We start from the raw sequence: 27,456 nt of genomic DNA, 5'->3' as shown, positions 1-27,456 counted from the left end.
AACTGTACTGATTCCATATATTCTCTCTACTCACCTCAACTGAACTTCTCACCCTTTTCAATTTTTTTTCTCATTTTTACCTTTTTTTTGTTTTTTGTTTTTTTCGGTGTTTATCATCAATTACGCAATTCAATTATTCATTCTTATCCAATTCCCTAATCAACTGAATTTTCCCCCTTTTTCTTTTATATATATGTAGTATAATAATCTCATAAATTCCAATTCAAATTTCTTCTTCACTTTCTTGCTTATCCGAAATTCCCAAACGACCCTCCTTGATTCGCTCTCTCTCTCTCTCTCTCTCTGTGAGTTTGTTTGTGGTGAGTGTGTGAGGAGGAGGAGGCAAGAAGCATGGGGTCTATGGAGCAGACGATTCTGGTGACCGGCGGGGCGGGGTTTATTGGGAGCCACACGGTGGTTCAGCTTCTCGAAGCAGGGTTTAGGGTTTCCATCATTGACAATCTTGACAATTCCGTCATTGAAGCTGTTGATCGCGTTCGGGACTTGGTCGGCCCTAAGCTCTCTCAGAAGCTCCACTTTAATTTGGTATATCGCTATCCTCACTTTCACTTGTTCATTGGCTATGGCCGCTTCTCTTTTTCTTCTTTTTCTTGTCTTTTTGTTCTTTTTCTTGTTTAGTGGACTTGCTGCTTTGGCTTTACGCTGCTCTGTTTGGTTCCCTAGATAATTTTAAAATTGGAGAAGAAAATTTTGACTTCTTGATGCTCTGTTACTTATTTTGGGAATTAGAGTGAAAGGGAATTTTGGATTCCTGATACTGTGCTTCGTTTCTTGAAATTAAGTTGAACATAGTTTTGCTTGGCTCAGTTGCTTTAGAATCGTCTCCAATTATTACAATAAAATTCTTAGTTTCTTATAAGCCTAACACTGCGTTTTGTGTTTTCACTTTGGCCTCATTCTCATTAATTCAATTCCTTATACTTTTTTTTTTTTTTTTTGGTTGCAGGGTGATCTCAGAAATAAGGACGATTTGGAGAGGTTGTTTTCTCAAACAAAGTGAGTAATTTTGTTAATTACATCATAGTATGTAATTACAACGTTCAAGTATTTGACTTTGCTGTTGGATTATAATGAGACAGATTTGATGCTGTGATCCACTTTGCTGGCCTGAAAGCTGTAGGAGAGAGTGTTGCTCACCCACGCCGTTATTATGATAATAATTTGGTTGGCACTATTAATCTCTATGAGGTCATGACAAAATACAATTGTAAAAAGGTTTGATCTCTCAACTTCTTTTTTTTCTGAGTTCTGCAGTTGGACCTCAAATTAGTTTCAGAGATTACTATTTTGTTTTCCATATGTTGGCAACCATGTGGAACGGAAACCAATGGAACTTGGACCAATGTTTTAAATGTTCATTCTTTCCCCCATGTGCCTGTGCTGGCGATTGGTTTCTCTCACTGCCTCTTTTGCCCCACTAAAACAAAATAGAAGTAAGGACAAAGTGGATTATAAACATGAAAAGGACTGATGTTCTGAATTATTGGCTTCATTGTTTAGAGAAAGAAACTTATTTATTTTCTTCTTTTCTAAACTACTTCTGACGTTCATTTACTGTTGAACCTTGATAGAGGAATTGAGCATCTGAACATTGAGACATTGATTTTGTAAAATGTTCCCATGTTTCCCCCTACTAACATGATGAATATGATGTTGTGTGAGTGTAGATGGTTTTCTCATCATCTGCAACTGTTTACGGGCAACCTTCAAAAATTCCTTGTGTTGAGGATTTTGACCTTGTAGCTTTGAATCCATATGGCCGTACAAAGGTATACAACGTATCTTCTTCCACAAAACATTGAATTAATGTTGAGTTAAAAATTAGATAGCCTACTTGACTGGGAATGGCTGATATATATATTTTGTAAAAAGGAATGCAGCTTTCTTTCTTTCTTCTCTAACATAGGATTTGCTCCACTTTACTAGCTTTTCCTTGAAGAAATTGCTCGAGATATACATACAGCAGACCCAGAATGGCAAATTATTCTACTGAGGTACTTCAACCCTGTCGGGGCTCATGAGAGTGGGAAAATTGGTGAAGATCCCAAAGGCATACCAAACAACCTCATGCCTTACATACAGCAAGTAGCTGTTGGAAGATTGCCTGAGCTTAATGTTTATGGTCATGATTATCCCACCAAAGATGGTACTGCGGTATGTAAAATCCATCAAGATTGTTTTTCTTCAAGATGACTGGGTAGGATTGGCAAGAATTCACTTGGTCCTTGACATCCAGCTACTAGTCCCTTGTTGAATTTATTTTGGCTTGGACTGCATATGGTTTTATATTATACTCACAGAATCATCCTTCAGCATGCTGCTAATACACGACTTTCTTGTTAGTCTTATGCAATCAATTAAATCCACATGTTTTCCTAATTACCAGTTTTATTTTTCTCTTCATTATGCACAGATCAGAGACTACATTCATGTTATGGACTTGGCGGACGGTCATATTGCTGCTCTTCAGAAGCTTTTTACTACAGAGAATCTAGGTGATTGTTCTTATTATCTTGAGTGCCATGTTTCTGAATGAATCTATCACGTCAGAAATATTTGTGGTAATTTTCTTTGGCATTTGGGTGTTCTAAATAGAATTTCATGTCTTAGGATGTGTTGCCTACAACCTGGGAACTGGACAAGGTACGTCGGTGCTTCAAATGGTTGCTGGCTTCGAGAAGGCTTCTGGCAAGGTGATTGTGCGATTCCTTCATATCACTATCTCTTTCTTTTTCTCAATCAATTTTTCATTGTGGAACTTTTTCTCAATTGTTTATATCCCAGAAAATCCCCATCAAACTATGCCCAAGGAGGCCGGGAGATGCTACTGCTGTTTATGCTTCAACAGAGAAAGCTGAAAGGGAACTCGGGTGGAAGTAAGTAGATTTCATCTCTTCTTTTATGCAAATGCAAAACATTCTTTATGATCCTTTAAGATGATGACTGGCGCCGCATAATTTTTCTTCTTCACTAATTTTATTTCTTCGGTTTCAGGGCAAAATACGGAATAGAAGAGATGTGCAGGGACCAATGGAAGTGGGCAGTAAACAATCCACGAGGTTACCAGTCCAAGTATTGAATGGAATTGTATATTATGCGCACGGAAGTTTGTCTAAGTGACTTACCTCCCACTGCCTTAAGAAATAAAACTGTATTATTTGATGTCCTGCTAGATATGTTCATCTACTAAAATGTTTTTCCTTTATTTATCTTTTCCATTTAAAAGAAATGTAATTGGGCCACATCTTGGGAATAAATTCCTTTTCTGGCAAGTATATATAAATATTGAAAAAGAATTATGCCATGCATGTTGTGTGGTAACAAATTGAAGCATAAACTTGCGTTTGCTTCGAGAAATGTTTACTTGGGTCTTGGAATTAAGCTGTCTGGAATTTTCTTAGAATAAACGTATCTGAATTGTCTGAGGAATTTGACCAGTTTTCAGGATGTGATAATTTTCTTAGCACAGAGACGTGCGGGTTTGTAGTTTTAAGCAGCTAAGCAATGGGGGCAATATTAAAAACGTTTTGATTTAGAGAGAGAGAGAGAGAGAGAGAGAGAGCTGGCTAAGGGCTACTAGAAGAACCCACGAATTAATAAAGTTTCAACAGGAGGTTTACGGGCCAACCTGCAATAATTTTCAAAGAAAGGGGGAAAACATAAAAAAGATGAATATTTGTACAGTATAATTCCATATAAAAAAGAGACGATGCCTCTAATATGTTGTGCATTTCAGTGGCAGCATCGGACTGGTCCTACTTAAATTAAGTGGAAGTTGGATGTGAAATGGGGGAAGATTTTCGAATGTAACACCGTGTCCACTCATTTCCACTCATGTTTTTATACCTGTATAAATCATATCGTTCACATATAGCATAACATGTGAATTAATAACACATGATAACGTATAGGGGATTCTGTTGAAGGCATTAGTTCTGCTGCTCATGGGTCATGCTGAAGCCCTAAGAAATGCTTTAAATTGAGGTAATTTCTAGTCAAAATCATTCTGCTGATCTTGGGAGATGAGGATCAGTTGAAGATAAGGCTGGTGATGTGGATCAAGATGGAGCTTCTAGAACTTATTCTTTTTTTCATTCTGATTGTTTGTTTCAGCTCTGTTGTTGGTTTCTGTGTTGTTTAGTTACCATGAAACTCTTTGCAACATCCATGGTGCTGATGATTGAGATTCTCCAAACAAATAGACATAGAGGAAGATCACATGTGAGAGTTGCCCTCAAAAGCCAGCTCCTTTCAATTTGGACAACCTCAAGTGGTCAAACCCTTTGGGCTAGCCAAGTGGCTACGGTTCGTGGGAAAATGGTTGAGATTAAAATATGCGATAATGCAGTGTAATTAACAAAAAATCAAACGATAAAGGACTTGTATTTCAAGTGATTAAGAGTAGTTATTCTTACACTTGTGGTCCTGTGTTCGAATCTCCCATCTCTAGTAATTGGTGTAAAGGTTGTATTGCTGATCATCGAAATCTCTTATAGTTTGTTTGGACCCTTTAATTATTAATTTTGTTTTGGAGTCTATGTTTGATTGTGTTGTGTGAATGCTCTTAGAATTATTTGTACTTCAAAGAGTCATATAAAGACACCCATAAAAAATAATTTTGGGTCCCCCTTTCTCACAGATTTTTCCATTGCAACTTCGTAATGTACCTGTCACAAGGTGTTTTAGTCTTATTTTGAGAACATGTCAATTCATCAAGTCCAATAACAACTTCTACATGCCTCTGTTTTGGACTGGTTCTATGTTTTATATAACTAAACATACAAAGTTCAACCTTTCAAACTGTAATAGGTGTCCAAATTAATATTCCCTACCTCCAAAGGCATCCACAAACCTAACTTCATTGAAGCTCAGGAGCAGCACTAGGTAGAAAACAGCTAACAACCCAAGAGTGTATGGAATGGAAAGACTTTTTTGCGCCAATCAATCTATTAAATTTAGAGTGTTGCTAAACGAACCCTAAAATTAACTTAGTATACCCTATAATCTAAGTGCACTCTAATATTTAAATTAAAATGTAAAATTAACTAAATACACCCTATTTAAGTACCAAAAATACCCCTAGTACACCCTAATACATTCTATAACACAACGTCACCCTTCTCCCTCTCTCTCTAACACAGCCCAACTTCACCCTTCCCTTGCTTACCGACAGCCAACTCGGACCCCACAAACATAAGATTCTAATAAGCGCGGAATATCATGTTGGAACCCCTCTCCCTTCAACTGGTGGAAGAAGGGAAATGCCAAATTGGGTTTTCTTAGACTGTTGAGGTTGCTATCAAACCCCAAGGTATCTAATTCAAAGAAGAAATAGGTTGTATTGAAACCACCAACACCGTAGATGAACATAAAATGATTATTGTTTGGGAGTTTCACTAAAACACCCAAAATGGGGGTTGAAATTATAAAAAAACCCAACACCCAAAACACTTTATAAACACACCCAAAACCCATCATTACACACACACAAGACCCATTTATAAACACACCCAAAAAATATACAATTGTTGATTTTGGGGTTGCTTTTGGGTGTGTTTCTATGTTTAAATAGTGTGTAGGTTTTTTTATAAATACATGTCTAGGATTTGGTTTATTTATAATAATCTATTATTGTTTTGGGTGGGTTGAATGCGTTTTATGGGAAAACCAACTCTAATGGACAAAAGTAACATACACATGGAAGATTCCGACTCATTGCAAACCTTTTAGAGTACATAAAGAGAATTTGGATGGGGGAGGAGGGGAGGGTTTGGAGGGGTTCAGTTGAATATGGTGAGTAGGGTGTACTTATTAAAATTACATTTGTTTTACGATTCAATATTTATTTTTTGGTCATTTTATATTAGGGTAAATTAGTAACTCAATAAATAGTTTGATAGTAGGGTGTACTTAGTTAATTTTAGGGTTCGTTTAGCAGCATTCTTAAATTTATGACATGTTTTCTAATTTGTAATCGAGTGAGGATGAATTAATTGAGAATGAAGTAAATTGAGGATGAGTAGAATCCGAACTTACGTAAACTTATGGCATGTGAATTGATAATTTTAGTACAATTAATTTTTTTTAATGATTTCCGTTTGTCAATTTGGACTAGAATTGCCAACCTTCCAAAAGCAATGGATGAAAATTGTCAAAATAAAGAAAACAGGGACCAACATGAAAAACTAAACAAGTTACGGGGAACAAAACGTAAATTGGGCAAAAAATAATAATAAAATAATAGAAAATGAAGGAATAGGAGAAGCTTCTGGAAAAGACGTTAGAAGAAAAACCTACTAATTCTCTCTCTTAACCCCTACTTCTCGCGCCTTCCTATCCGTTGTTTAATCACTCCCTCTTGTCCGTGGGCCCCCACAGTTTTTGCCCTTTTCCAATCTTCTTTTCCTTAAAAAAATAAAACAATTACTTTCTCTCTTTCCTTCTCGAACCCACGCATTCCCTTTTTCCGTCTCGCTCCTATCATTTACTCCACCCATCCCAGAACCTTCTAGAAACAACAAAAAGAGCAGGGAAATTCTCCCCGCCTCTCTCTCTCTCTCTCTCTGTCTCTAGAGGAGCTGCTGCGGCTTCTTCTGGTTAAGCCTTGGTGCAACAGACCAAGCACTGTTCTAGATAGAGTTAGCTTTCGTGTAGGAAACGAACTTTCTTTTCCAGTTTTCTGTTTGGTTGGTGGGAAAATCCCTACACTTTGTTCATCCCAAAGCTCCACTTTCCAGGTACATACGTTTCCTTTAATTTATTTATTTTTTTCTGAAGCTGCTAGACATTTCATACATGAAATTAAATCAATTAATTCCTCCAGAATTTTCCTTTCTTCATTTTTTATTTTATTTTAATTGCTCCACGGTTTCTCTGCAACCAAATGAAACGTTAAATAATTTTAATTTATTTGTTATATTGAACAACAGTTACTTATTTGATAAATCAGTTGCTATTAGAGCTCGGATCTGAGAAGCCGAAGGCCTAGAGGCCATGGCGTCGTTGCAGGCCGACCAGAACGGCGACTCCTGCCCGGTTAACGGCGCTGGAGGAGGTGGAGACTCACAAAGGACGCTTCCGACGCCATTTTTGACCAAAACGTATCAGCTGGTGGACGATTCGTCCGTCGACGATTTGATCTCGTGGAGCGAAGACGGATCGGCCTTCATAGTCTGGCGACCCGCCGAATTCGCCAGAGATTTGCTCCCCAAGTATTTCAAGCATAACAACTTCTCTAGCTTCGTCCGCCAGCTCAACACTTACGTAAGCCCTCTCTGTTTTCCTCACTTTCCTCCTCTTTATCGGCAGCCGAACAAGCTTGAGCACGTAAATATTCTATTTTCTAATCGATTGCTATTGTACTTGCAGGGATTTCGGAAAGTTGTGCCGGATCGGTGGGAGTTCGCGAACGATTGCTTCAAAAGAGGTGAGAAAGGCCTCCTACGTGAGATTCAGCGCCGGAAAATCTCGCCGTCGGTGTCGGCGTCGCCTGCGGCGATTACCGCGACGTTGGCGACGGTGTCTGCGGTGGCTCCCGGGGTATCTCCGTCGAACTCCGGCGACGAGCAAGTGATCTCGTCGAACTCGTCGCCGGTGGCGCCTCCGGCTACGCTGTTGAGCCGAATCCGGAGCTGCACCACCACGTCGGACGTTCTGGAAGAGAACGAGCGGCTCAGGAAAGAGAACATGCAGCTAAGTCACGAGCTGACTCAGCTGCGCGGCTTGTGTAACAATATATTGGCTTTGATGACGAACTACGCTTCTGGTCAGTTGGAGGGCGGCGGCGGTGGCGGTGGGAGTGTATTGGATGAGGGTAAGCCTCTGGAGCTGTCGCCGGTGAAGGAGGCTGAGCCGTCTGGAAACGGCGTCGTTCGCGAGGGGTCTAAGGCGGAAGCTTCGGCGGAGGAAGAGGAAGACGAGGAGGAGGAGGAGGAGATGAGGCCGAGGCTGTTTGGGGTGTCGATTGGGGTGAAGCGCGTGCGGAGAGACGAGGGGGAAGAGGAGCAGCATCGGGAAGGGTCTGAGGCGATGAAATCAGAGCCGTCAGATGGGAGCTCGAAGCGCGATCAGGACTCCACGTGGCTGGAGCTCGGAAAGTGACGGACTTGATCGGATGACGATGGTGATATTATGATTTGTTATTCCGGATAATGGAAGAGTGGACAGCACCGCACGAGGAGAAAAGTGCGCACGTGCAAGTCAAATGACTGTGATAGCGCCACGTCGTTTGTGGAAAGAAAGGATCAGATTTTCTAGTGTGTTCTGGAAACCGCGAAACGACGCCGTTTGTTGTAGTTTGGGCGCGGATGAAATTTTTCCTTGATCCATGAAGCGCCAGAAGAGTTAGGCGGGAACAGTCAAAATGGTGAGCCCGCCGCTTGTATAAATTAATTCCTTAAAATTTTTATCAATGAATTATTGTTTGTTGTTTCAAAAGCAGACGGACAAACAGAAACACGCCACTTTTGACTAGTTTGGTGAATGTATGTTAATGTTAGTGATAATTTAGCTAATTTCAAGATTAGCATGATTTCGTTCATTTTCATTTTGCTAGTGTCCAATCAATGTCGTCCGTTCCTTTGCACCTGAATTCGATCCCCTCTTCGTATAATCTAGAATGCCACTTTGTAAAACAAAAAAACAAAAACAAAAAATCACGTAATTTGGTCCTTGGCTTGGCAATGTGAGTCATCCATCATCTTTCTCATGGTTGATTGAGGACTGACAATGGACTTTTCATCTTAGGTTACAAGATTCTTTGGATGTTCGTTATCCGTAAGGATAATTGTTTGGCCCTAAAATGGCAAAAGACCCGTTATGCGGTCCTAAATTATTAATTGAAATTTATGGACCATGCATGCATGCCTACAGAAATGGGCCGACTAAGGGTTCTTCTAGCCTTTTGGGCCACAAAAAAGAAAGTTTCCATTGAAGCTTTTCTTACTTTTGATCCCCATCATCAACGCGTTGTCAAAAAGGTAAGTAACATTGAATGGGAAATAGGACTTTGTTCTTGAATTCAACTTTCTCTGTCTAGGCAACTACTTTGGATATAAGCCCAATTGCATATAATTTATCGAAAAGCATTACAAAATGAATTGAATTTATGAGTTGGATGTCCTTGCCCTTTCTACTACTAGTTTTCAAATTCTACTTTTATGGATTGAAACAGAGAGTTTTGGGTCCAGATAAATGTAGTTTGTTATATAATCTCACTGTAAATTTTGTTTTCTGTATACTAGTGCGACCACTCAAATGGAACATTACATGATAAAAATAAGCATGTTAACGGTGGTCCCGTTAAAATCTTCTTGAAGAAAACCACATGGAATAAAACCCAAGAATATAAAGTACTTCTCATGCTAATGACTAATCATAAGAGTCAAACACCATCTAGAAGCCAGGGAGGCCCATCACCCAACCAAAAACAAAGCTCCTCCACACAAAAACTAAAACAACTCGAAACCAATCCTCCATAATCAGATAAATGTAGTTTGTTATATAATATCATTGTATATTTCGTTTTCTGTTTGGAATGTGACCACTCAACTTTCCTCATGGTTCATTGATATGTGACAAATTGACTCGTTATTCTCCGAATTTTGTCTATTGCAATGTCCTTGTGAAATTATTGAGAGTCAATCTAGACTTATAAGTCCACTACTTGGAAAGTGCCGAGAACTATAACAAATATACTTACAAGCAAGATTCTCTAAGGATCCTAATTAATTGGCTCTCTTTATACATGTTAATAATCGTTAATATATATTCGGAATAAGGTACTGCATACCTTGCGGAAGATTCCAAGTGAAAAACCGCTTGCAATTACTAGCCCGCCGAGATGCTTCCACGTCACGAACACGCCAACAAGATTCTACACGTTCCTCGTCTCCAAGGTCGTTGGATTGGCTATGAAAGTTACTCCATTGATTCCACGTACCCAAGACCAAGGCTCTTGGTGAATTGCCTAAAGGAGAGTGTTTAGGGAGATATGAGGTTTCTCTCTTTGTGGGTGTAAAACTCACTACAACTCTTTGATATGCACTCACACTTCTTGTCTCACACACACCAACTTAGAGAGTATGCACTAATGCTTCTCATCATTTGTTTTCACTTGCACACACTCCATCTATTTATAGGAGTTGTTTTAGCTCATCTCAAGAGAGCATAAAACATACACTAGTGCTTAAGTTGGTAGTGCCTTAAAACAAGGTTTAGTGCCTTAAAACAAGGATTAGTGTAGTGCCATAAAACAAGGCTAAGTGCCTTAATTTGTGTAGTGCCATAAAACAAGGATTAGTGCATAATCATTGTTTTATTACATCTCCCACTCACCACATAGGGTGTGATGACCTTGTTTTATTACATCTCCCACTCACCCACATAGGGTGTGATAACCTTGTTTTATTACAATACATATATATATACACACACAAAAATGGAACAAAAATGGAAAATTGAGAAGTAAATGGATATCCCGATCTTGTGGTGAGTCAACGAGTGCTTCACTTTTGGTTTCTAAAGTCAACACAATCTGCCAAGAACATTATGTGAATGTGAACCCTCACCTCAGCTAGAAATTCTTGCTGCTGCTGGGCTGGGACCTATCTATAAAGTAAAGTGGCAAAGCTTTTTTTTTTCTTGTTTGCTTTTGGGCAGTACCTAGTTCTAGATGGGTTTTGATACGTGTCTTGTTATTTTTATATTTGTGCCGACAACAACTAATAATATTATGAAAAGCTCAGCGGAATTTGTATGCGATCACCAAAATTGGGTTGACTTCAATTCCACTCCATGGCCATGTGTTTATATTTTTCCAAACTTCCACCATGAAATTGCTCTGCAAATTAATTTGCAAGGAAAAAATATTAATGCAGACGACCAAAGATGGCACTTGCAATTTGCAAATTAAAGACAAAAATTATAACAAAACGACTTGTGCATCCGCCGTATACTGCCATGACAACTTGGTGGAAAAATAAATCGAGGAAAGAAGCTGCCTTTTGCTACTTGACAACAATTTCGACCCCACATTAAATGCATGGTTTGAGCCACTATCAAATTCAATACAAGAAATTAATATTAGTATAATTTTATTTTTGCTAGAAAAACAAAATAATTAACAATAAACAACCTTGGTATGGGTGTGCCTTTTTTTGTTTTATAATAAAAATGATTTGTCGCAAACCATAAAATACCTTTAAATATTTACAATTATTTGTAATCGAAAATAAAAAAACCAAGCATATTATGACAAAGAAAATTCAAACAGAAATCCGAATCCATCAAGAAGTAGCGAAGCTTAGGCTCTATTGCTTTCGAGAAAAACATTAAAAATGATTGGCACACTTTGTTTAGTGAGTGATAGGCATGTGTGTAAGGGCAAAACATCAAAACACAAAAAACTGTCCCACTAAAGTTGACTGGGCAAGCGTGAAAATTCCATTGCTTTGTTGAGTGTATGAGTCGTATATAGCTGCATCATCCACCCTTTCAAATTTCTATTTCCAAAATTCTCCATTATTATTCCACAAGGAAACTGCACTGTAATTAACCCCCTTCAAACCCCTTGAAGCTCCCAAGGACCCTCTCTCGCTCTCTCTCTCTCTCTCTCATATTTAATTTCCTATTACTGCTACACACTTTCACATATATTATATATGTGTATATATATATATATATACACAAACTCATATATATATATATGTATATATGTATATAATTAGACCAATCAACTCCAACCCAAGTTCAATATCATCATGTTGAAGGAGTACAATCACTAGCCACTGATGAAGATGGAGATCACAGTGATATCAGCCCAAGGCCTCAAAACCACCTCCCCTACTCTCTTCTCAAACAAGATCAGACCCTTCATTACTCTCACCACCACCAACGGTGATCACAAGTGCCACGTGTACAGCACAGGGGTGGATGATGAAGGAGGTATCAACCCTACATGGGGTGACAAATTTCATGTCCCTCTGGACACAAGCTTCTTCACAAACAGGTACTCTTGCATATATCTGCAGCTTTACAGCAAGCGGCTCATAATGGGCCGGACCCAGTTGGGCTGGTGCCAAATCTTGGCCCAAGATATTGGGTTTCCGCCGGCCGGTTCAGCACGGTACTTGAGTTACCGGCTACGGGCTAGAGACGGTTCCAGGACCAATGGGATTGTGAACCTTTCTGTGATGTTGGAAAATTTCGGTCCGGTCAGCGGTCATGGGCAGCCAAACTCCGTCGATGCGCCGTCATTTGGCATGTGTGGCACAGTCATTGGTACACCGGTGACAGCTCTACTGCCACCTTTGGGTGAGTGCTCTGTGAGTTGTGACGGGCAGTTAGATCACGTGGGTTTTGGTTGTAAAGAGGCACATAGATGGGCCACGTGTGATTCTGAAGGACTTGATGACCCTTCAAGAAATTGAGAGAGTATCTCAACGCGCGAGTATTACCACTACATTAATTGATCAAGTTTTCGAAAAATATGTGTTTTATGTACCAATTAGCTTAGCTTTTGGTTCAGTATTTGTCGTTTAAATATTGAAAGATATCGCAAATTTGAATTATTCATTTATTGACGTTGGATCAAGTTTTCAAAAAATACGTGTTTTATGTACCAACTAGCTTAACTTTTGGTTTAGGATTTGTCATTTAAATATGCATCTTTCACTATAAACACTGTTTGTGATGGTAGTAGCATCTACCATCACAATCGCGAAGAAAAAAGAGGAAAAAGGTAAAAAGAAAAGAAGGGAGGTGTTAATTTAGGGGACCAAGAAAGCAAACTAGCACTAATTGTCACTAATTGTCAAGTACAAGTATTGGAAGATAAAGTGAGTAAAGCTACTCATGAAAATCCAATGAGGTAACTATCACCACTCATGCATCATCCTTCCACATTCCTCCCAAGTGTAAACCCATGGCAACTCTATGCTCATCTTTACCTACAATCATTGCAAATCCCATGATTTTATCAAAATGCTTTGAGTGTGATGGGCTATCTAATTCACAACTACCGTGGTGACTCAAGCAATCAAGAGCCCACCTGAGACCGTATTTTGTGTTTGTCTTTTCTCAAAGTTTTATCCCCTCCATGTCTATCATGTAGATTATTTTTTTCTTTCTTCTTTAGAGTTTTGGGAAATATTTTTACTCGCTACTTTAATTCAATATGTATCCTCACTATTATTCTTAACACTTGACACGTGTTCATGGGTATAACCATAGTTAATTCTTTACTTTGTATTTGTGGAACCATAATTATACCCATAAACAAATGTCAAGTGTTGAGAATGATAGTAATGGTACACGGTTAAAGTGGTTAGCAAAAATATTCTCTTTTTCCATCGAGAAACGAAAGAATACAACACAAAATCTTGAATGCCAGAGAAAATTATTGAGTCTATTAGTGCTTTCCTATCTTGAACAATTTGAAGTTGTTTAAATGCTCTTAATCATTACAGCTATAAACTCTTTATCACTTGAGTATATTTTACGTCTCAGAAAAAGTAAAATTTGAGGAAGTACTTGAGTGTGGGATCTCTTGTTGGAGATGCGTGTTGTTTGCACCGAGGACATGGACGGTATGTCGGGACTCTAATTTTAAATTATGAGTGCTGATTTTAAAACATAAAGGTGTAATTCATTACCATATTATGTGGAAGATGCAATTGGATTTTAATACGAAATTACTTGATTTAAAGTTTTAGGAATGTATTCTACTCGCAATATAGGGGCAAACTATTTTAAAATCTCCCAATTTTGGGCCGCTGCAGAATAACAGAACTGATAGTCTTTTGCTATTTTTTTGTTTTGCCCCCCTATGTTCAACGAATAAATTAACGCACAAACTAGCATCGTAATGGAGGTGGTAGTTTGCTAATAAGCTGTACGGATACCGGAATACAAAAAATTGGCTGGCTGCACACAAATCTCGGTGCCTCATTCTTCTACCGATCCGGAGAGCCAACTCGATGCCCTTTCGGCATCTATTTGAGAACAAGTTGCCTTACAGCCCGTTCTCTTGCTGCGCACTACCACGCCACGTTCCTGATTTCAGATGTTGCATCTTGAAGTTTCTTCTTAAATGTCTTAAAACTAGTAGGGCTCATCTTGTTCCAATGAAATGACGTGCTTCGATTCGTTAGATCTGATCTGAGAGGTGACCGGGAAGTTGGATCCTTTGACGGAGTGTCTTCATACTCTGCAATTGAAAAAAGGGAAAAAGAAAAGCAAAGAGAAATGCTGACATGAGTGTAATATAAACTGACTATTTCTAGCCAGAGAAATTTGGTTGTAGAGCTGCAGGTTAGACCATAAAATATCAGAAGCAAGAATTATGTAAGCTACCTTTTTTTCCAATTATTAAACCAGAAATAGAAAATCAAAATAGAGAAACATCATCACATTGATGTTAGTTGGAAATATAATGTCTTCAAAGAAAAATTCTAAATAAAAAGCGAACAGTTCCAAGCCATGTTTCCACTAAGTTTTTCTGTTTCTTGTGATTCTGAAGATAAAATAGTTTGACTATCATTCTTGAAGCACATTCTTTTAAAAAATAAAGAATCATTTCAGAAGCAATTGTGTCAAATGCTTTAACAACATATTTGCTGTTCAATGACGTAAACATGCTCCTCTCCAAGATTTAAAAGGGAGAACTTCCTCCTGTACACAATCTTCGTGGAGATCTTCTTAGGTTAATCTCTAGGACGCTAGGATGGGCTCAGAGTTCCAGTATAACATAATAGAGCAAACCGCCATCCCCACTTTTTCCAATTTTTTTTTAATTACCAAAACGCACTTTCTCCACTAGCATATAGATCATTATTGCATTATAACCCTATCTTTCATGCAATGAAATAGATGGAGAGGAAAAATCACCTGAAGACATGGGGAACTGATATTGCCTTTTTAAGAATTTGGAGGCCTCTCTATCTTTCTTGTGGCATAAAATCCGCACCAAAGTGTGAGCATTATTTAAGCGCACATGATTGTGATCATGTGAATCTAAGCCTGATGATATTTGTTCACTTGCAGCCATCAGCATTTGGATAATACTTTCAGTCTACAGAAACAGAGGTCGTGTCATGCTGCCAGTTTCAGCCTTTCAAGTTCAACAGAGAGGGTATACAATTCTCATTACAAGAGACCAAACCTGAAAAGAATACATGTTCAGTATCTGCTCAGCAAATTTTGCTTCCTGCTCCACTAGTGATCGAGGAAGGCCTTCTCCATCAGCTACAAAAAATTCCTAGGACGTTTAGCAGCAAAGCTCCATTAGCAACCAATATATGGTTATGTGTTGTGACAAAAAGTAATGAGTATGTAGCGTAAACCATCCCCAGGTACTTACAGACCCAAGCTATCTCCATAAGTTAGGGATGTACATCAAGTGGTATTTGTTTATGAGCTCAAGTTTATGCACGCAAGCATGAGTGACATAAACAAGTGCAACTTCCAGAGTTCTGGAAATTCTTCTCTTAGGTCATTGAGTTTGAAAGAAATTTGATATTAAAGTTAGTGGCAACACATTTGACCATTTCTTTCTGAACAAATTTACCTAAGCATCTAAGAATTAAGAGTGATTTTCTCTCAATGCTAGTTGGAGATACACAGAAACAGACAGAGACAGAGCACCATACCTTTAGTGTGGCAAGGTCATCCTCCATCAGTAAAATATCTGAATCACAAAATGCACGAGAAGGCCCTCCATCAAGCAGCACCCATACAAAGCCTTCCTAAACCACATATGATGCAAGATTAAAACCACCACAAGAAACAGACCACAGAAGATTAGTTTCTAATCATGAGACATACCAGTGATGCCCGAAAGATGCTTAAAACCACGACATCTCGAAGAGAATCATCAATTAAACCACATAGATGACCAAGGACCTACAAAAATGCCTCTAAGATGAAGAGAATCCACTTGACAATATTTGATGAAACCATAACCACAAACTTACACAGAAAGAGAGAGAGAGAGAGAGAGAGAGAGAGATTAATATCTTACAGTATCAATATGTGTGAGAACACCATCCAAACGAGCACCTTCAACATTACCACAGTATAAACCGAAAAGGAATGCATGCCTGAGATCCAAGAACACGACTCTTGCACCTAGAATTTGAATTTTAACAAACATGATTGAGCATAATTGTCTTCTATCATCATGCACATCCACACACTTATATAATTTAAATTTATTTTAATGGAGAAAACTAAGTGGGTTCCTTAATTTCACCAAGCGACAATGAGATATAAATAAGTTCACGGAAATATAATAATAATAATATTATAATAATACAGAATGGTGAGCAAGAGCAGGTTAGGCGAACAAGTTATATTAGACCATCAATTATCACCCCCTCCCTTGAAGCATGAAACTTAACATTCACATACACTCTATTCAAAATTTCAAGTGAAGCTAAGCATAAAAGCCTATTGCTAGAAGTGTATAGGAAAGCCACATATTTGGTCATTGTATAACAAACTTCAATGTAGCCACATTTCTGTAAGAGGGATTATCCATTGCCTGGTCATCAGTAAAACCAACTGTAGATAGAGCTTCATGGTGATGTTTCACAAATCAAGCAGAAGAAAGACAATTACAAATGAGGGGACCTGACTTTCAACATATGCAGACAAATATCTTCATTAAAAGAATGATAATGTTATGGATGAATTGAGACATACAGAATTTAGATAGCATATTATTAGCACGTTTAGTGAGTTGATAGAAAAAGCTAACTCACCAGTAAAGTCACAAAGTCTGCTGATAGCATTTGCTGCAGTATCCCTGATAATTTCAAAGGTGGTGGCAAAGAGCTCATCAACTTGTTCATTACATGTTGAGGTTCCTAGAGACTGTTTCTTGTCTGATCAAATAAAAATTACCATAAGCGTGTAAATATCAATCAATTCAGTTGTACTACTTGGGAAAATTGTCATTTTACTCTGACTTTGCTCGTCATCTTCCAGTTAAAGGAAACAAAGCATTTGTTTAACTATGGCATAACTCTTGTTAATGATATTACATGTGATTATAATGTCCTCAACTTGATTATCCATTAACTAAGCAATTGGACCTTCTGTGTGGAAAAAAAAAAGAATGAAGTTCTGATAAAGCATGACACATTCAAGTCTTAAGATCTGCCCTTTTCTGTGACAGCACCAACCAGAATCAGTTGATTGGTTGGTCCATCTTGCAAAGCATTGTCCTAATAAAAGACTAGGCAAGGTCAGCACCATGGCTATTATGCACAGTAGTAAAAGGAAAAAGAGTACCACAATAATAGTAAGTACTTCCTCTGTAATGCCACAATTCTAGTTTTGTCCTTATGGGTAAACTTTTATACCTAGCACGAAACCTACAACTTAACTGCAATAGATACAAAGGACATCACTGAGTATCAATATACAAAGTAGCATACCCCATTTTTTATCAGAAGAATGTCTGACAAGTGCCCAAGATTTTCTGATCCCCTCTTCTAGTATGTCTATTTGTTTCTGAATATACTGCAGGAACAAACATATATCAGTATATTGTATTCTTTCAAATAATTAACAAAAGTAGCACCATCTAAAGGAAAAGGGAGGAAGAATGAAATGCAAACAATTTTCAAAATGGGCTCAAGAACTTATGCTGCAATACCAAAGTTGAGGTTCTATCATAAGAACCGAGGATATGGGAGTAACAAATGATCCCACTAAAGACCTTGACTTGAGCTTACTACATAAAATATTTCACAGGCATTTAAATTAGTTTACCAGAATTGGTAAGATGGTATATAATACAATAATAATTGCCGATATTATAAGGCAAAAAGGTATCAAAATATAGAGCTTCTGAGTTAAATCATTGTCTGTCATCACCCCCATAATCCTCATATCAGTTCTCCTTTGCATCCATGTCTTGTAATCAGTATTTATACTATGCATGCAACATCAGCACACTAAATTAGGGGGGATTACAACTCTACTTTAACCTTCATCATTCCAATATATTTCTAGATTTTCACACTCTTACAGATTGCAGTCTTATTATCAAAATTGGGCTTGTAGTCTTCTGTTGTGTTCAAAGGACTCAAATGTCCCAAATAATTGTTGTCACCAGGCGTTCGAATATAAACTGGAAATGTCTCTTTTTTGGCCAATAAACTTCATCAAAGTAGACTTATGAATGATGGTTACTACTCACCTTTGATATTAATCTTTCTCTAACTATCCAAATCTTCAATATTTTGATATGAATGATGACATAATTACGTGGTCCATTTTGAAAATTACAATCATTAGATAAAAGGAAAAAACACTATAGCATCAGAGAAAAAGATTCAATTGTTCCTGCAAAATTATTTATACAAATTGCAAACAATAAACTGATTATTTAAGTATTTATAAATCACAACATTCACTTACTTTTAAAGTGTTCAGTCTGATACAGAGTTTGGGTATTGTCAAACTATTCAACTTGTCATACACATTATCATCCAGAGGCACACACTCCAGCAACTTTTTCTTCATCACAGGAATAGTCGTCTCCTTGTAACGAGTCAATGGAGGAGGTGATGGATATAAATGATTCTTCTCAACTGCATGGAGGCACTGTGACTGTTAATACAAGAAACTAGATCTCCTTGTAATGACTAACAGTAAATTATCCGTCCACTCATGCAGACTCAAAACTTACTAAAATATACTGTGTATCATCAAGCCACACACACATATATATTGACACCTGGTATCATTAGCGAAAAGTTTTAGTTGTCAAGTTCTCAAAAGCCTCACATAATTCGGCACAAATGAATGGAGTTGATTCAATTCATCTTGTACGACTCTCTTGTTTTGCCTGATCAGGCAGAAGAATCGTCTCATTATAGTAACAGCTACACAAACAGTGTCCATAAGCAAAACTTTTGCTTTTTTTTTCTTTTCTGATCAGTCATGTCCATATAGAAACTTGATAGATAATTCAGAAAGTTTTTGTTAAGGTATTTTTCTAGTATCAACATTATGCTTTAAAACATATCAACAGAGAGATAAAAAGATAAAACTATCAATATCATTCTTTAGTAACAAGCATCCAGGCCTTCACACATGGCCCAACCCCAAAATAAAATAAGTCAAAACACCAAAATCAAATTCCATAGTAAAGTTATGTTAAGATTGATTTTTTTCAAGTGAAAGTCAAGGAAGCATATAGGATAATAATTAAATGAATCCATTAAATATACTAGTATGCAGAGATGTGTAATACCTAACTCGTCGAGCAATTTCAGCAAATAGGCATCCAGGGTGTGGAAGACAACAGATAACAGACCTTGCAAATGTGTGATGTCCATTGGGAGATTGAAACCAAAAAATTGATCCACAGTCTGCAATTTGGATTTACAAACAATGGAATGAAGCAAATATCAAACCTGGTATAAGATATACTTTTAGAGAAACAATTAGAACAGTAATCTGGATTGGGACAATATAACAATCATAGGAAACTTGAAGGAGATTTCTAAGTGGAAGGAGAAAGAAAAAGACAAGTGCAAAGAGCTCAATCAAGCAACTTCCATTCTCTGAACTTCCCACCTATTTGTCTGTCATGACAGTTCAGTGAACCTCTATCACAAATATCATGAAAACATTGCAAACAGTTGGATCTCAGCTCAATAAAATGCAACAAATCATGTTTTGGCTGTAATTACCTGCTCTATAATCCTAAAAACTTCAATTATTGATGGTGCCTGCCTTTGCTGAGATGACAAAGGTTCCCATTCCTGCACATTCCAAAAAAATTAAAACATAAAGTACCGACCATTAAAGAGAAGACGTCCTCTTCTTAAAGCATATCCAAACTTGAAAACACGTTAGGTGGTTACCAAGTAGATAGTCAACACATACATCAGATATCAAACTTATCTACAACTAGGAAAGAAGAAAAAGAAAAATTTACCAACAGATTCAAAACTTGGAGGCACATTTTCATTCATTTGTGTGCTGACATAGTAACATATTGCTAAAATTATATGGCACAACCCAACTAATCCTAGATCCCAACTGATTAGGATTGTTGATGTTACACTTCGCAAGGAATAGGACAGGCTAAAATCATGGAAAATAAGAGAGGAAAGATATAAAAGACAAAATTCAACAAGTTATCCCTTGCCCTCATCATCTGTTCTCTTCTCACAGGCACAAGCACACATGAAGGTCCATGCTAAAGTGTCTTATAGGCTGATCAGCAAGACAACTGATCAAAAGTAAATACATTATTTTTTGACAAATGCATTTGTACACATCACGAAGCAGCAATGTATCTACTTTCTTGTACCCACTGGTTGCCTAGAATCACACTATCAGTATGTTTGATAAGCTATATACTATTTCCTTGTTATATTTCCTTGTTAACTTAGTGCATCTGTTTAGTCAGACGGGAAGGAAAAAACTAAATTTGCACTTTTAAACAACACCATCCAAGTCCACATAGAGCCAACCTCAAGATCAAATGCGCGTCCAGTCCATTCCAATATACGTGCATGCTGAGCAATCACCCAATCAAGAATGATAGGTTTAGCAACCTCACCAATCTGCCCAAAAAAGAAAGACCAAACAGATCATTCTTTGACATCTCATCTAACTAAAGCCGAAGAAATTATTTAAGAAAAAACAAAACCTAAAGCTGAAGAACACAAGAAGTAATCCGGTACATCGTAAACTACATAACAAAGAAAAATTCAATCACAATCATAAGCTCTAAAATGCATGCATGATGCAAATCTTTTCAAAACTGACATTGTCAGTTCTTGAGTTTCTTCTTACATTGGACCCAGCACCAAACAAAATGAACAGCAGAAATTGAATTGAATGCTATAAAGCTCCTAAAGTCTACAGACCACAATGATCACCTCGCCATTAAGTCATTAATATGTATAGAGAAGAAAAGAACTCAATGTGTGTTAATCCCAGAACAGAATGATTATATCATCAGCAGTACAAAAAAATTATACGCAACAGAAAACAAATCAGAAAAAGATAAGGAAGATCACAGAATAAAGCAAAATAATTTTTTAATAAAATTGAGCATCGGCTGCAATTGAAATTCAGAAACTCAGGACCTAAGTGACAACTTAAGCTAGTAGATTTGCTAATCCAAATGCATTTCAAACAGAAAACGCGACAATAACAGCATTCTTGCCCAAAAGAAAAAAAGAGACAAGAATGGAACTGAACATCTGCATATTTTTTCTGGTTTCCAGTATATTTACAACAGTATTTATGAGATGCAATAAATAAATAAAAACAAATATACAATATCCTCACATTAAAAACTTTAAAAAATAAATACATTAACCATAAACTAACCGGATAATGGTGCAGATCTCCGCTGTTTGCTCCATTACCAATATTATATAGCTGAGTTAGGCCTTGATCCAATAAATCAGCAGCTGGAAGCACTGATATAACATCTTCAGAAAGAGATGATACTCCATCAATAAATGATTTCTGCATATTAATACAACAAATTAATCACAAGTTCACAGCCTACAGGCTGCAAGGAAATTGATAATTCATTTATAGAGGTGCAAAAGCAGACCAGTCTTTCCCAATAAACCCGGTGCAATAGCATAGCCATGATCATCACAGATTGAGGACACAATTTACATAGCTTCGGGTAGAACACATTGAACTCTCTCTCAGAAATCAACCTCAGTTCATTTGCAAGCACATTTAAGGGATGTTTCTTTTCCACTTTGGATAAATGATCTATGTTACTTGCTACCTAAAAGTATGAACAAATAAGTGTCATCCAAAACTGAAAGGCCAACTGAATCTTATACAAACTTGAAATCAAACATCTCTCACCCGTCTGTATGCAGCTTCAATGGACCTTTTCACATAAGATTCAAATATTGTAGAAGCATCCTCATCGAGAATATTCAGCCTGCTCAACTGCAAGTATGAAAGTTTTCATAAGATTATTTGTCCGTTCGAATAATTCAACTGAGATCCAACCACCAAGCTTCTTTATCCAAAAACTAATGTGTGTAGTTAAATATTTAATCAAGCAACAAGTGGAACCATATTAGACCATTGAAGCAGTATAAGCTAACCTTCATATCACCACCATCGCGGAAAGTATGAATGCCAACTACTGACACTAAGCTCCATACCTTCTTTAAGTGACAAGGTTGCTGAAATAAAAATTTCAAAATTAGAAAGAAAATATCTGGAAATGCAAAACCATTCTACAAGCCTTTTTCAATATGTAAATTTCACTTGCATATGACATCCAAGGATGCAAAAGAAAAATGAAATAAGTCAACATTATTTAACAAGAAGTTACAAAGTTTAGATTATTATCATTTCTTTTGTATATTTGAGTAGCAATTATAAAGATTATGATCATCTTGTAGACAATGCTGCAAGATATAACAAGTTGTCTCTTCGTAAAAGTAAAAACTAAAACCAAATGGGATATAATATAACAACACTGTTAAAGAATAGCAATTAACCTGACTAAAATGCAGATGATAATCTTCCAATTTACTCTCGCACCAGATGCTTATCAAGTAGAAGACAGCCTCTACCAAACTAAGCTTTATCTCACTGCCATTGCATTGCCTTGAACATAACAGGCTATTCATATATAGCCTCAACTTCTCATCATCATCTTCAGCTGATATAATTTTCTGCAACTCTAGTGTTGCATATTCCAATAGCACAGGCTCATCTGTCGCAACAAACTTCAGCACAGAAATTTGCCTCAAATAACTGCTTAGGGATGGTACTTAGTATTGACATGGCAAGTGAAAGGCAATGGTATAGGTAACCTAAACAACAATGGTGCAATATTCTTTCAATCTACTACTCCAAAAATTAGAAAAGGTTTGAAGCCATCAGAATGCAATATATGGAATTCAGGACTGTTGAGGACATTTGCTCAGCCACAATACTATAGATTACTGCTTATTTTACTTAAATTTACCCCGTGCACTATAAAATGCTACAAAATTAACATTCATGATCAAGTACACATATATTTAGAGAAGGGTAAATGATTACTATAATTTTATCATGATTGAAGAATGCAGCTATAAAGTTGCATCACAAAACATGCTCCATAGACGTTAAACATAAAAGATAATATGTATACCTGTTGGAAAAGAACCCACCCATATAGTGCATCATGGATTTTTTGAGTAATGCCTAAAGTAGGCCATGTCATCTTTATAAGCATCAGGAACTCATCAGCTTCCTAAAAGAACGAAAGCAGCAGAGTTGAGCTTCAACCAAAAGTAAAACTATAAGTACAAAAACAGAAAATCTTTAACTGAAAGTAATACAAGGATATATCTACCTCTATCAGCTGGCCTTCATCAAGAACATCAAACACTCCAAGAAGTAGTTTTTCATAAAGTCTAATATTCAGGTGATACCCAGAAGTCCAATAATAGGTCTCACTTTGGATACCGAAGTGTCCTGGAAGAGATGAAAACTTCAAGGCCACCTGTTTGATAACTGATAGAACCTCTGCCCGTTCAGATAGAGACATAAAGTCCCATTCCTGCAACATCGAGACCAATCAGGGCCATAATCAAACTGTGGAAACAGCTAAGAAAATTAATAATAAGCATCCCAATAAGTAGTCAAATTAACTGTTGCTATACTGCTGCAAACTCACAAGGACACACCTTCGAATTTCTGACCACAGCAAGAGAGCGCTTAATAGCTTGTTGATCATGTGCTACAAGATTAGCAGAAAAACAGAGAAGCTCTTCTAAGATACTTGCCTACAAAATTAGTACAAAAACATTCTGTTAAGTCAAAGCGTACAACGATCCTTTCTATATTTAACGAGGTAAAAAAGTCCTTTAGTACAACACAAACATGACAAGAACTATGTCGATATCTTGCCAATTATCAAATTCCTCAACCTCTCAAATTTACCCTGTATTTTGGATTAAACAATTAACCAGCTGAACAGAGTTTGGCAGGACAAATTACACATTGCCTAGATCCCACAAAAACAACTTCCATTACTGCTAAAGTCGCTATGACAATGCCAAATGGTGGCTTATATATCGACCTTTAACATCAGGGCAGCTCTAATATTCTTGACCAACAACCAACCTAAGGCCCAAACTGAGAACAGCCATGGTAAGGCCAGCATGTTCACACTAAGTTTGGCAATTTGTCTACCCTACTATCAGGGCTAATGCTTTGAGTATTAAGATTCATGGAATCACAAGCCCAACCAGTATCACATTCTGCAGAGCCTGATCAGTAAAAGGTTTACAGCATGTCCTTGAAAGTACATGGGTTATATCAGTCTCACTCAGAATGAGTCCTAGTCAATGATTTTGTGCCAAACTACAGCATGTGAAAGGTGTCTGACTAATATGACAGTTTACCAAGTCCACCTATTTGTTTTAGCCAGTTTTGATATTAAAAGGATTGATTTTTAAAATATTCCAAAGTTGACCATACCTGTCTATTCTTCCATTGCAAATAAGATTTTTCATTTGGAAAATCAGACTTAAAAGTTCCATTTAAAAGCCCCAACAAAACTTGAGGAACATCAATTTGCACCCGTGTTCTCCCTGATGCTAACAGCATCAACTTTTGCCTAGTGCTCTCATCCATCGCTTCTGAAATCTACAAAAGAAGAAATAATTGCTTCTGAGATGGAATAGTCGAACTACTAAGAAAGAAAGGAAAACTGAGTGAGAAACAGAAATATCCTTCTTGTCTACATTGGTGTTTGTCATCCCTACCAGGGCCAATTATGTCACGGAAAATTATTAACACAAACAGAAAGGAAAAAAATATTTGCATAAGCTTTTCTTTACCCCTTCTTTCTAGAAACACTTTATTTAAGCGGTAAAGTTATGGAAGAATAACTTCGAATCAAACTGGTTTAAGCTAGACTCTCGTATTAATGTATCCATACTCTCTCACATCAACTTATTGGAAAGTACTTTTCGATGTCCACCACCCAACTATTTTAAGAGTAAGACATCCATCGTATATCTTTTCTGGTAGATGAAATAAACCAGCCACACTCCTACTGATATTTGACATGTCAAAGTACACTGCTTCAAATTCAAAGTCAGAGATTAATTGACGACTTCAAGTGAAGCATTTAGTTAAAAGATCATTATGAGTGCATTCAGTTTTCGATATGATACATATAAACAACTTTCCAGGCATGGATTCTGCGATATATCCACAATATACATCAAATTGGAAAGCTTTCTGCATATTTCCTTAAAGTCTGACACTCTTTACTGAGCACATAAAAGTACAGCTCAGAAGTGAAGAGGAGAAAATAATAGTTACCTGCATTTGCACACGGATGGTGTTGAGGAGCTGTAAATGTCTTTCAAGAGGCTGAGACTGCACATTTGCTGTATCCTTTCTACTCTTCAATCGTGACAGCAATTTGGAACTCCTTTGCTTCTTTCTATCCTCAATTGAACATATTACAATCCTGTTCCACGAAGACAAAGAGTAAGATAACAAGAGAGCACTAGAGAGTAAAAGACTGATTCTACATCGAACCAAGATCTCAAAATGCCATAACTGAAAAGTAGCAAATATGTTGAATGAAAGAAACAGGGGTTTCACCACCCTCACACATAGAAAGAGAGAAAAGAGAGATTACCCAGAAGTTGCCATAGATGCAAGCAATATTTCATAGGCCAACTCCCGCAAGTCATCATCCAACAATCCTTCAAAAATTCTGAAGCTACGTTACAGTTTTACTTAAAATGTGAAAGGCCAGAGCTTCAGGATACAAATATATACATCTTTTGTAGAAGCAAAAAAAACCATTTGATGTTGTGGAACAGAGATAATTTCATCACTAAAAAAGAAGAGTCTGACTATCATTTGATGACACGCTGATTTCATTACGTTCTTTCAGAAATGACCATACCAAATAGCAGGGGCCATTATTTTATCATCAAAGCAACCCATACCTGTGTTCAGATGAGGCAATCCCAATGACATGTTCGTAACATCTTCAACAGGCTTCAGAGGTGCACTCGGCATGGCTCTATCTTTAAACCCATAGTAATCACCAGCCTTTGCAATGTCCTCAACATTCAAAGAATCCATCTGGGTGGATGAACTTGATGCATTCTCAGAGGTTCGGTTCACATTTATGGGAGAAGGCACACGCCGAGGAGGTGATCCAGATGATTCTGGATCAGAAAGGAGAAAAAAGGAATTGCCTAATTGGGAATGAATCTGTCGAAAAGGTAGAGCATTATGAAACGAAAATGAATTCTATGGTTTTTTTAGAAGAAACATAATCTACTTGAGCTAGCAGCAGTAAAGAAAAATAAAAACTTGAGGAGATTCATTTCAAGCTTCTATGAGTTTTGGGTCAGTTTGCTTTACTTCTTATCACACTTTTATGTCAGCCAAACAGCTTCTGAAAATCTTCTGAAGATGTTTAATCTCTCTTAAACATAGCATTTTCAAAACACTCACATTTGGACCAGTTCTTGAACAAAAGCAGAACCACCACCAAAACCAAAACTTCAAACCATAACAAGAATCAAAATTTCACAACTCTCTGTGCCTATGTATGTATACTCAAGAAATAGCTAAAAGAGCGTCAGAGTGTTCATGCTCACCATTAGAGGGTAAGAAGATTCATGGAAGTACTTCTTGGTTGCTTCAGATATATCCACAACTCCACCTAAACAAATTCCAATAACAAAATTAGACAAAAATATATTTACTTATATAGCTGAATTTTGTTGGAAAATTGCAAAAAAAAAGACTTGCCGGATTTGACGCAGTCGAGGACATAATCGGCGCTGAGAGTATCAAAATCGATGTGGGAAAGCGAGGCGGCGGACCCGGACGGCGTCCGGAGCTCCGTAACGAGACCCGACGACGACAAGAGAAATTCTAAGAGCTTACGACGATCACGGCGATATCGCTGCAACAGAGGTTGGTGCTCCATCGTTAGCAGACACCTCCTCCTACTTAGGACAGTGACGACAAACAACGAAACAAACCAACGGAGAAGGAGACAGCTCAGACGACAGACATTCGGAGGAGGAGGAGGAGGAGGAGGAGCGCGAAAAAGAGCACGAACACACCCCACAATGTTGTTTTTTCATTTCTTGCTTTCGGCAGATGCTTTTTGTCTGTTTTTTTAGGTTTATTATACTTTTTGACTCCGGCTTTTGATAATTTTTATGTTGACCCCTTCTCTTTTTTTATTTTTTTCTCTAGCTGCCTAGCATTTGAATTTTAAAATCCAACTCAAATATACCTCTCGAATCTCGATGAGGTAGCATGAAGATTTTTTTTTAATAGTCAAATATTTTTGAATTCAGAATTTTCCCTAACATATTAAACGCAAATAGACTAAGGGCTCGTTTGGAACTGCTTCTCTAGGAATTTTCATAAAAA

General features: G+C 37.4%; 3 protein-coding genes and 1 pseudogene across 9 annotated transcripts; 3 read left to right on the top strand and 1 right to left on the bottom strand.

Moving 5' to 3' along the window:
- The first annotated feature begins 77 nt into the window (after positions 1 to 77).
- Positions 78 to 3,329, top strand: LOC110753272 (bifunctional UDP-glucose 4-epimerase and UDP-xylose 4-epimerase 1). Its single transcript, XM_021954140.2, has 9 exons — positions 78 to 546; positions 968 to 1,017; positions 1,101 to 1,236; positions 1,689 to 1,790; positions 1,948 to 2,175; positions 2,435 to 2,516; positions 2,632 to 2,714; positions 2,806 to 2,897; positions 3,016 to 3,329. The coding sequence occupies exons 1-9, from the start codon at positions 352 to 354 to the stop codon at positions 3,098 to 3,100; spliced, it is 1,053 nt and encodes a 350-aa protein (XP_021809832.1). The 5' UTR covers positions 78 to 351; the 3' UTR covers positions 3,101 to 3,329.
- Positions 3,330 to 6,402: 3,073 nt separating this feature from the next.
- Positions 6,403 to 8,566, top strand: AT-HSFB2B (winged-helix DNA-binding transcription factor family protein). Of its 3 annotated transcripts, none has more exons than XM_021954143.2 (3): positions 6,403 to 6,758; positions 6,981 to 7,284; positions 7,390 to 8,566. In XM_021954143.2, exons 2-3 carry the CDS (start codon positions 7,015 to 7,017, stop codon positions 8,119 to 8,121), a joined length of 1,002 nt encoding a protein of 333 aa, XP_021809835.2. In that variant the 5' UTR covers positions 6,403 to 6,758; positions 6,981 to 7,014; the 3' UTR covers positions 8,122 to 8,566. The 3 variants fall into 3 exon arrangements, with proteins under 3 accessions (XP_021809835.2, XP_021809833.2, XP_021809834.2); XM_021954141.2 differs by having other exon boundaries at positions 6,405 to 6,758; positions 6,971 to 7,284; XM_021954142.2 differs by having other exon boundaries at positions 6,405 to 6,758; positions 6,951 to 7,284.
- Positions 8,567 to 11,410: 2,844 nt separating this feature from the next.
- Positions 11,411 to 12,606, top strand: LOC110753289 (uncharacterized; annotated as a pseudogene).
- A 1,088-nt stretch (positions 12,607 to 13,694) lies between these two features.
- LOC110753294 (DNA topoisomerase 4 subunit B (DUF810)) lies at positions 13,695 to 27,181 on the bottom strand. 5 transcript variants are annotated; one of them, XM_021954168.2, is made up of 26 exons: positions 26,821 to 27,181; positions 26,667 to 26,731; positions 26,004 to 26,274; positions 25,688 to 25,754; positions 25,363 to 25,513; positions 24,511 to 24,678; positions 23,715 to 23,813; positions 23,381 to 23,587; positions 23,177 to 23,278; positions 22,536 to 22,766; positions 22,134 to 22,214; positions 21,886 to 21,972; positions 21,617 to 21,802; positions 21,385 to 21,525; positions 20,517 to 20,609; positions 19,728 to 19,799; positions 19,286 to 19,403; positions 18,448 to 18,620; positions 17,460 to 17,544; positions 16,782 to 16,904; positions 16,040 to 16,146; positions 15,844 to 15,921; positions 15,669 to 15,764; positions 15,182 to 15,277; positions 14,908 to 15,091; positions 13,695 to 14,227 (listed from the first exon to the last, which is right to left on the bottom strand). In XM_021954168.2, exons 1-26 carry the CDS (start codon positions 26,999 to 27,001, stop codon positions 14,058 to 14,060), a joined length of 3,432 nt encoding a protein of 1,143 aa, XP_021809860.2. In that variant the 5' UTR covers positions 27,002 to 27,181; the 3' UTR covers positions 13,695 to 14,057. The 5 variants fall into 5 exon arrangements, 2 of the variants coding, with proteins under 2 accessions (XP_021809860.2, XP_021809865.2); XR_002526120.2 differs by lacking the exon at positions 13,695 to 14,227 and having other exon boundaries at positions 14,954 to 15,091; positions 15,182 to 15,264; XR_015835979.1 differs by lacking the exon at positions 13,695 to 14,227 and having other exon boundaries at positions 15,047 to 15,091; positions 15,669 to 15,760.
- Between the last annotated feature and the right edge of the window lie 275 nt (positions 27,182 to 27,456).

The sequence above is a fragment of the Prunus avium genome, chromosome 5, assembly GCF_965620075.1.
Source record: "Prunus avium chromosome 5, drPruAviu1.hap1.1, whole genome shotgun sequence".
NCBI lineage: Eukaryota > Viridiplantae > Streptophyta > Magnoliopsida > Rosales > Rosaceae > Prunus > Prunus avium.
The sequence above is the reverse complement of the archived record's forward strand: the minus strand, read 5'-3'. Positions and strand labels throughout refer to the sequence as shown.

Excerpts from the sequence above, each read along its gene's own strand:
- AT-HSFB2B (XM_021954143.2), top strand. The coding sequence starts at position 7,015 with ATGGCGTCGTTGCAGGCCGACCAGAACGGCGACTCCTGCCCGGTTAAC. Across the intron at positions 7,285-7,389 it reads TCCGCCAGCTCAACACTTAC|GGATTTCGGAAAGTTGTGCC; the intron begins GTAAGCCCTCTC and ends TTGTACTTGCAG.
- LOC110753294 (XM_021954168.2), bottom strand. The coding sequence starts at position 27,001 with ATGGAGCACCAACCTCTGTTGCAGCGATATCGCCGTGATCGTCGTAAG. Across the intron at positions 18,621-19,285 it reads GAAATTGCTCGACGAGTTAG|TTGAGAAGAATCATTTATAT; the intron begins GTATTACACATC and ends GCCTCCATGCAG. Across the intron at positions 16,905-17,459 it reads TTCTTCTGATAAAAAATGGG|ACAAGAAACAGTCTCTAGGA; the intron begins GTATGCTACTTT and ends TTATTTGATCAG.
- LOC110753272 (XM_021954140.2), top strand. The coding sequence starts at position 352 with ATGGGGTCTATGGAGCAGACGATTCTGGTGACCGGCGGGGCGGGGTTT. Across the intron at positions 2,176-2,434 it reads CCACCAAAGATGGTACTGCG|ATCAGAGACTACATTCATGT; the intron begins GTATGTAAAATC and ends CATTATGCACAG. Across the intron at positions 2,517-2,631 it reads TTTTACTACAGAGAATCTAG|GATGTGTTGCCTACAACCTG; the intron begins GTGATTGTTCTT and ends TTCATGTCTTAG.